This window comes from Raphanus sativus, chromosome 4 (assembly GCF_000801105.2).
Source record: "Raphanus sativus cultivar WK10039 chromosome 4, ASM80110v3, whole genome shotgun sequence".
Classification (NCBI taxonomy): Eukaryota; Viridiplantae; Streptophyta; class Magnoliopsida; order Brassicales; family Brassicaceae; genus Raphanus; species Raphanus sativus.
Genome location: NC_079514.1, coordinates 51,102,163 through 51,111,142, shown reverse-complemented (window position 1 = coordinate 51,111,142; position 8,980 = coordinate 51,102,163). Strand labels below are relative to the sequence as shown.

The 8,980-nt window shown below is 39.6% G+C and overlaps 3 protein-coding genes across 3 annotated transcripts in view; 2 read left to right on the top strand and 1 right to left on the bottom strand.

Moving 5' to 3' along the window:
- LOC108854740 (brefeldin A-inhibited guanine nucleotide-exchange protein 2) overlaps positions 1 to 5,375 on the top strand; it is a gene marked incomplete in the record, with an annotated part of 6,452 nt that extends 1,077 nt beyond the window's left edge. The window contains 9 exon segments of the mRNA XM_057009508.1: positions 1 to 331; positions 426 to 848; positions 942 to 1,234; positions 1,405 to 1,678; positions 1,885 to 2,384; positions 2,505 to 2,826; positions 2,923 to 3,304; positions 3,414 to 4,084; positions 4,168 to 5,375. Of these exon segments, the coding sequence (XP_056865488.1) occupies positions 1 to 331; positions 426 to 848; positions 942 to 1,234; positions 1,405 to 1,678; positions 1,885 to 2,384; positions 2,505 to 2,826; positions 2,923 to 3,304; positions 3,414 to 4,084; positions 4,168 to 4,794 (3,823 nt within the window).
- LOC108853974 (4-hydroxy-tetrahydrodipicolinate synthase 1, chloroplastic) lies at positions 5,234 to 7,004 on the top strand. Its single transcript, XM_018627454.2, has 3 exons — positions 5,234 to 5,375; positions 5,681 to 5,764; positions 5,867 to 7,004. Exons 1-3 carry the CDS (start codon positions 5,290 to 5,292, stop codon positions 6,792 to 6,794), a joined length of 1,098 nt encoding a protein of 365 aa, XP_018482956.2. The 5' UTR covers positions 5,234 to 5,289; the 3' UTR covers positions 6,795 to 7,004.
- A 404-nt stretch (positions 7,005 to 7,408) lies between these two features.
- LOC130510544 (protein LITTLE ZIPPER 2-like) lies at positions 7,409 to 8,037 on the bottom strand. Its single transcript, XM_057006956.1, has 2 exons — positions 7,872 to 8,037; positions 7,409 to 7,769 (listed from the first exon to the last, which is right to left on the bottom strand). Exons 1-2 carry the CDS (start codon positions 7,991 to 7,993, stop codon positions 7,610 to 7,612), a joined length of 282 nt encoding a protein of 93 aa, XP_056862936.1. The 5' UTR covers positions 7,994 to 8,037; the 3' UTR covers positions 7,409 to 7,609.
- Positions 8,038 to 8,980: the final 943 nt, after the last annotated feature.

Sequence of the window (8,980 nt, the reverse complement as noted above, 5' to 3'; positions counted from 1 at the left end):
CCTTAAAACGGCTCAAGGGGCTCCTACTGCTACATCTTCAACGCTGTTGCCACCTCAGGAGGCAGCTATGAAACTTGAAGCCATGAAGTGCTTAGTAGCCATATTGAAATCAATGGGAGAATGGTTGAACAAGCAGTTGCGCCTGCCAGTTTCTAATTCGCTGAATAAATCTGAAGCACTTGAGATCGATCTGGGACCCGGAAGTCCTCAGTTGGCAAATGGAAATGCTGATGAGTCTGCTGACGGATCAGATACCTATTCTGAATCTCCAGGAGGTACATCTGATGCTCTGGCCATCGAGCAGCGCCGGGCTTACAAGCTCGAACTTCAGGTAAGTATGTAAAGATGTTTGGCAGATAATTCAGAAGAGTGACATCCTATAATTGTCATGTGGTCTTTAATACTAGTATAAATGTTTGTCCCAGGAAGGTATTTCTCTTTTTAATCGGAAGCCAACAAAAGGCATTGAGTTTCTCATCAATGCGGGTAAGGTGGGTGAGTCTCCTGAAGAAATAGCAGCTTTTCTCAAAGATGCGTCAGGGTTAAATAAATCTTTGATAGGCGATTATCTTGGGGAAAGAGAAGAGTTACATCTCAAGGTGATGCATGCGTATGTGGATTCTTTTGATTTCCAAGAGATGGAATTTGATGAGGCAATAAGAACCTTTCTGGAAGGTTTTAGGCTGCCAGGAGAAGCACAAAAGATTGACCGAATCATGGAAAAGTTTGCTGAACGTTACTGCAAGTGTAATCCTAAGGTGTTTACTAGTGCAGACACAGCTTATGTTCTTGCATATTCTGTGATCATGCTCAATACTGATGCCCACAATCCCATGGTGAAGAACAAGGTTTGTTTCATTCATTTTATAGGATAAACGCAACTATTCTGGAAGAGAATGTTGATGAGGTTCTTTGTACATTTTTTCTTTTGGAACATATAGATGTCTGCCGATGACTTTATTAGAAACAATCGGGGAATAGACGACGGAAAAGATTTACCTGCGGACTACATGAGATCGCTGTATGAACGGATAACTAAGAAAGAGATAAAGATGAAAGAAGATGATTTAAATTTGCAACAGAAACAATCCACAAGCTCAAACAGAATGCTTGGTTTGGATGGTATATTAAACATAGTGATCCGTAAGCAGGGGGGAGATTCATATGTTGAAACAAGCGATGATCTGATGAAGCATATGCAAGAGCAGTTTAAGGAAAAAGCTCGCAAATCAGAGTAAGATCACTCACTCTTCCTTGCATTTAAAGTTGTTAACAACCTTTTCTATCGAGACAACCATTCCTTTGTAATACATTGAATTCATTTCAACTCGGATTTACTCTCCTGAACTGTTTTTGTCTTGTAGGCTTCTTTGATCTGATGCCGTATTTGAATTTAATTTGCAGGTCAACCTACTATGCTGCAACAGATGTGGTTATTCTCCGATTCATGATTGAGGCTTGTTGGGCTCCTATGCTTGCTGCATTCAGTGTGCCGCTAGACCAGAGTGATGATTTGACAGTTATCCACTTATGTCTGGAAGGCTTCCACCATGCAATCCATGCTACTTCGTTGATGTCAATGAAGACTCATAGAGATGCTTTTGTGACTTCACTAGCGAAGTTCACTTCACTTCACTCCCCAGCGGATATCAAGCAAAAAAATATTGAGGCCATTAAGGTTGGTATCCTACTTAGTTAAGTTTTATGTTATTGTTGTTTGTTATAGCCCCCCTGCCTATCTGTACTGAAAAACATGTTATGTATCTCGAATATCTTTCCCCATCTTACCTTGTTCTCTGTCGATGATGTCTCCTTCCTGCTCTCACTGTCGCCTTTTTCTTGTAAAATTTGTTTGAATCCCAATTAACATTGGTTGTTTTCCAGGCGATTCTCAAACTTGCTGATGAAGAGGGCAACTATTTGCAAGATGCCTGGGAGCATATACTAACTTGTGTTTCCCGTTTTGAGCAACTACATCTCTTGGGAGAAGGTGCTCCTCCCGATGCCGCTTTTTTTGCTTCCAAGCAAAATGAGTCAGAGAAATCAAAGCAACCCAAACTAAATGTGCTTCCTGTTCTGAAAAAGAAAGGTCCCGGGAAAAGTCAATATGCAGCTACCGGTGTCCTGAGGGGTTCATATGACAGCATGAGTTTTGGTGGAAAAGGTTCTAGGAACGTGAGACAAGACCAGATGAGCAGTATAGTCTCTAATTTAAACCTGTTGGAGCAGGTTGGTGAAATGAATCTAATATTCGCACAGAGTCAGAATCTGAACAGTGAAGCTATAATAGACTTTGTTAAAGCTCTCTGCAAAGTTTCTATCGATGAGTTGCGGTCTCCTTCTAATCCACGCGTTTTTAGCCTCACAAAGATTGTTGAGATAGCGTAAGAATAGCCTACTTCCTTCCTTTCTTTTCTTTCATATACTGCATATAAGAGATGTACTCTGTTCTTAGCATTTTTAAGCATATAGTCTGAACATCTTCTGTTCGTACTTGGTGACAGGCATTATAACATGAACCGCATAAGGCTTGTTTGGTCAAGCATCTGGCAAGTGCTATCGGGTTTCTTTGTGACCATTGGATGCTCAGAGAATCTTTCTATTGCAATTTTTGCGATGGACTCTTTGCGCCAGTTGTCAATGAAATTCCTGGAACGGGAGGAGTTGGCTAATTACAACTTCCAGAACGAGTTTATGACACCTTTTGTCATTGTTATGCGTAGAAGTAATGATGTTGAGATCAGAGAACTTATCATCCGATGTGTTTCTCAGATGGTATTGTCGCGTGTAAATAATGTTAAGTCGGGATGGAAAAGCATGTTCATGGTAGGCATTTATTCTTTTTTTCTCTTGTAACCACATTTATTTAAAGAAGTTTTCGTTTACTTATGTAGTCTCACAATGTGTTTTCTTTCTTTGCAGGTTTTTACCACAGCAGCATATGACGACCACAAGAATATTGTTTTTCTATCCTTTGAGATTATCGAGAAGATTATTCGAGAATATTTCCCATACATAACTGAGACAGAAACCACCACTTTTACAGATTGTGTGAACTGCCTTGTTGCATTCACCAACAACAGGTTTAGCAAGGATATCAGTCTCCGGTCCATCGCTTTCCTCCGGTATTGTGCAACAAAGCTTGCAGAAGGAAATCTTAAATCACCATCAACGAACAAAGACAAGGAAACTTCCGGAAAGACTCCTCAGTCATCTCTCCAAACAGGAAAAAGCGGAAGACTAGAGAACGGAGAGATCGTAAACAGCAATAATCAGCTATACTTTTGGTTTCCTCTACTAGCAGGTATAACATTAAATCGAGTAGTCACTACATTTGACTACCTTTTTCCCGTTTGTTATCTAAGTTGAACATTATTATTCATGTGTTGAACCTTCCTATGTCTGATTTGCAGGCTTGTCAGAGCTTAGTTTCGATCCAAGACCAGAAATCAGGAAAAGTGCTCTACAGATTCTGTTCGACACCTTACGCAACCACGGCCACTTATTTTCTCTCCCATTATGGGAAAAAGTATTCGAATCTGTGTTATTTCCTATATTTGACTACGTACGGCATGGTATTGATCCAACTGGCGGAGACGAGTCTCCAGATCAAGGAAGTCATGGTGATGTGGACGAGATAGACCATGATGCTTGGCTATACGAGACCTGCACGTTAGCACTACAGCTTGTTGTGGATCTCTTTGTCAAATTCTACACTACAGTCAATCCACTTCTAAAGAAAGTACTAATGCTTCTTGTGAGCTTCATAAAGAGACCTCACCAGAGCCTTGCAGGGATTGGTATCGCTGCGTTTGTTCGTCTTATGAGCGACGCTGGTGTCTTGTTTTCTGAAGAGAAATGGTTAGAAGTAGTGTCGTCTTTGAAAGAATCGGCCAAGACGACGTGTCCAGACTTTTCTTATTTCCTCAGCGAAGAGTATGTGGAGAGAAGCCAGAGAAATGCAGAGTCTGTGGCTCCAGTTGGCTCGGATGGTAATGAAGAGAGTCAGACAACAGCACTCCGCCTTTACGCCGCTATCTCTGATGCTAAGTGCCGTGCTGCTGTTCAGCTTTTGTTGATTCAGGTCAGTTCATGCTCAGGCCTTTTGCTGCATGTTACATCTGTAATGTTTCTGTTGTTGTAATGTTTCTTTTCTTCTTTTTTCAGGCTGTGATGGAGATCTACAACATGTACAGACCTCAGCTCTCAGCGAAAAACACGTTAGTTCTCTTCGACGCATTGCACGGTGTAGCGTTACATGCTCACAGCGTAAACAGCAACTCGATACTCCGTTCAAGACTACAAGAGCTAGGACCCATGACGCAAATGCAAGATCCTCCACTACTTCGTCTCGAGAACGAGTCTTACCAAATCTGCCTCACGTTCTTACAGAATCTCGTCACAGACGAAAGCAAAGAAGCAGGAGAAGAAGAAGAAGAGGAAATAGAGTCACTCCTAGTCAAAACCTGTCAAGAAGTTCTCAACTTCTACATCGAAACCTCTTCTTCTGCGAAAAAACAACAGTCAGAGTCATCACGAGGAAGCGGGTACCGATGGAGGATACCTCTGGGATCAGGGAAACGAAGGGAGTTAGCAGCAAGAGCTCCTCTTATAGTTGCAACACTCCAAGCGATGTGTACATTGGAAGAAGCATCGTTTGAGAAGAACATGAAGTCTCTGTTTCCACTTCTGGCTAGCTTGATTAGCTGCGAACACGGGTCTAGTGAGGTTCAGGTTGCTCTTGCCGACATGCTCGGCTTATCGGTTGGTCCAGTTCTACTCCAGTGGTGCTGATTTTTTTTTTGGGTTTGGCTTTCAATATTTTCATTTCGGATTGTGATGTTAAATGATTGCCTATAGAGAGCTCTCTTTTTATTCAACGGTTCAAATATATAAAACTCGCCTATTTGGATTTGATGGGCTTAAGTTACCTTAGGCCCAACCCACCTGCAAACTACGCCGTATTTGTCTGCACGTAGTTGGTATAACGGTCAACGTCTCTGTATATAACGATTAGATTTTCTACGTGGCAAGTAGTCATGAGCACAATAGTCAAAACCCTAAAGTAGACACACTCCTTGTCTTTATTTCTTCAGTTTCAGGCTTCTCCAGTATGCTCACCCTCTAACGCCTGAGACTCTGAGAGCTCAATCTATTTCGCCGTCGTTGCAACGTTCTCAGCTTCGATCATCTACACTGTGCGTACTATTAGCATCACCGCCTCCATCTGATCCGTCGCTCATCTCTCTCGTTGTCTATTAGAATCCTGATTGAATTTCACCTTGAAAGATGACAGCTTTGAAAGGTTACGGCTTGATTTCCGTTGACTCTGCCCTCCATTTCCCTCGTCCACATCAACTCGAGGGCTACAAGAGGTTTCACTATCTCTTCTGCGTTTAATCTATTTCTTACCTGATGATTCGTAATAGTGTCAATGATGATTGTAAAGATAAGTGGTACAATGAATACACATAATTGTTTTGGAGAAAAGCAATCACCTTTGCAAAGATCTGTTATGTGGATTAGTGCTTTAGAATTTAGATGTTTAGAGTAGTTGGTCTTTCTGAGACATAACTCTTACGATGATCTCTGAGTCGCTGTGTTATGCGTGTCTATTTCCAGACAAGGCTCTGTCTCTCTTAAATTGTTAACACGCTCTGCTTTATCTCTGATAACGCAGAAAGAATGCGAGATGGGTCTCTCCAAAAGCAGCTGTAGTACCAAACTTCCATCTCCCTATGCGCAGTCTCGAAGACAAAAACAGGTTCCTTTGTGTGTTTATATTGGACCAGCTTCGGTTCCTTTCTAATGTCCACCAGTGTTTTTGTTAATGCCACAACTTTCTCTTGCTTTGTGTGGTTTGCAGGACAAACACAGAAGACATAAGATCCCTTAGAGTGATCACAGCCATCAAAACACCGTATCTCCCCGACGGTAGATTCGACCTCGAAGCATACGACGAGCTAGTCAACACACAGATACTCAAAGGCGCTGAAGGCGTGATCGTCGGTGGCACAACCGGGGAAGGCCAGCTGATGAGCTGGGACGAACACATAATGCTCATAGGCCACACCGTGAACTGCTTCGGCGCAAGGATCAAAGTCATTGGCAACACCGGAAGCAATTCCACCAGGGAAGCTATACACGCCACCGAGCAAGGGTTCGCCGTGGGGATGCACGCCGCTCTCCACATCAACCCTTACTACGGCAAAACATCTGTAGAAGGCATGACTGCTCACTTTCAAACCGTGCTTCACATGGGACCGACGATTATATACAACGTCCCGGGTCGTACGAATCAGGATATACCTCCACAGGTTATCTTTAAACTCTCTAGGAACGTGAATCTAGCTGGTGTTAAGGAGTGTGTGGGTAATGAACGTGTTGAGGAGTATACCGAGAAGGGTATCGTTGTGTGGAGTGGGAATGATGATCAGTGCCATGACTCTAGATGGGATCATGGAGGGACTGGAGTTATATCGGTTGTTAGCAACTTGGTTCCGGGGTTGGTTAGGAAGCTTATGTTTGAAGGTAGAAACTCTGCGTTGAACGCAAAGCTTCTGCCTTTGGTGGATTGGGTGTTCCAGGAACCGAATCCTATTGGGGTTAACACAGCTTTGGCTCAGCTTGGAGTTGCTAGGCCGGTGTTTAGGTTACCTTATGTGCCGTTGCCTGTGTCCAAAAGGGTTGAGTTTGTTAAACTTGTGGAGGAGATTGGAAGGGAGCATTTTGTAGGGGAGAGGGATGTTCAGGTGCTTGATGATGATGACTTCATATTAATCGGTCGGTACTAGTTATGTTTTTTCCTTGAAGATTGGTTCTGTTTATAGTTTCTCTTTGGCTGATGAGAAACTTAGAGATGGATCATATAGTTGCTCTGTTCTGTTACTTTTGTGATGAATCTGGTTGTGTTTTTTTTAACTTGCTATCTTTTATATGTGGATGATTCTGTTCTCTGTTATACTAAACGGCATGTTCTAATAAAAATTGGTGTAGTTGGCAAATTGGAAATAAAATTATTTTCTTAAAATCTGATTATGTGATTCAAATTAATTTAAACCATTTTAATCAGTTAGAAATAATTTAAATTAATCTAAACTAGTCTAAATCTTTTAAATCAATCAATAATGTTAATTTAAATCTACAAATTCTGTTTGTATACCTAATTCTTAAATTCATCAAAAAAAGATTGTCTGAATTTAAAAACTAAAATATTTAATATAAATATAAAAATAAAAATTCGGAGAACATCGCATAATTTTTTTTTCAAATAATATATATTGACTTTTAAACCTTGAATTTTTTTACTAGCACTTTAAATTTGTAAGTGGCTAGGTTAGGCCAAAAACCATAATCTTGGTAGCTTTTTACTAAGCATCTAGTTATTGTTTGGTGACATTTTGAACACCACTAAAAGAAGATGATCGATATATATTAATATTTAGTACATAGATGAACTAGGCTTTTTACCAAAAAAAAAAAAGATGAACTAGGCTCCAACTTTGGGTCCGGAGCCTGAGGTTTTTTTATTTTAGTAGAGAAGACGAGAATAAAGAAACATTCTTCATGAAGATCACTAGAGGAAGGAGGAGGATGAAACAGGGGAGAGTTATGGATGAAGCAGAGAGAAGAGAGCATTGTTTTCTTGGTGGAGAAGAAGTGCTTTCTTCTTTAAAGCCTCGTTCTCTCGTATAATGCTTTGATTCTCTAGAAAGAGCTTCATGTTTCTCATCTCCATCTCCTTCTCTTCCCTAAGTATTCTTCTCCTCCTGCGTCCAAAGAAGGAAAAAAAACAACAACAACAGAGTGAGGTTGTTATAAACTTGTAATTCAGAAGGCTAAAAACAGAGTCAATGTGTCTGAAACTGAACCTGGTGAGATTAAGGACACGGAGATGGGTTTGTGTCTTAAGTTTACGTTTGTTGTGGCACCAAGCTGATGTCATCGTGGGTGTGCGTGTGTCCGGGAATGATTCTGAAGATCTCAGACACATCTTCTTTCTAGTTTTATCCCGCGTAAAGAACTGAGTAACACACAACGGGAAAGTAAGCTTTATATAGAAATAGATAAGCTTGTGTTTTGTAAGAGAGGGAGACAGTGATGATGAAGTCTTTTGAAGGTAATGATGGTAAAAGGAAACTCATGATTACAAGAGGGACCGTTGATGCATGGGTTTAGAACGCAGATGATGAAGAAGAAGACCAAAATAGACTCTCACACTCTCTCTCTTTCTGTTTCTTGTTCTTGATTGAATACTTACAATATTCATACAGGAGACTTTAGTGAGGTTCCTCAAACAGTTGAGGTACATACTAAATAGACCATAACGATAGACAAGCCATTCAGTTTCACCCATATTCTTTACTTGTATTGTAACCGACAAGGGAAAGGTTACAAAAGTATGGACTAAAAATTGATTTTCTTTCTTTTTGTTTTAGTTATATTAGTTTGAATTTTTTATTGATAAAAAAATGGTTTCACCTGCTAGGATCCAAACTTTGTAAATAGTTCACCCAACTTGAATTGAATCCATGTGTTGGTAACTACATCCACAATCATTTTACCATTGGACTAATTCGAGGTTGATATTAATTTAATTTGAATTTGAAAATTTTCCTTTTGTTTGGATCATATTAGGTGATTTTATGCTCAAATAATATTATTTTATTTAAAAACAAAAATAAAGTTTATAATTTTAAGAATTTAGTTTGTATCTTTTGTATTTAAACTTCATTAATTATTTAAAAGTTCAAATTATAAAAAATGTTATTTTGTTAGGTTTTCATTTGAAATAAAAATTTAGTTTTGATTTGATTAGTTAAATTTAAATATATAAAAGCAGTAATTTTAGTTTACATTAGATTTTATATCTTCTGAATATATATAACTAAATATGTAAGGTTTTAATAAAAACATTATTTATTCTGTTTTTATGACTTGTGATAAAATACACTAAATTAATTGAAACCAATTTTACATT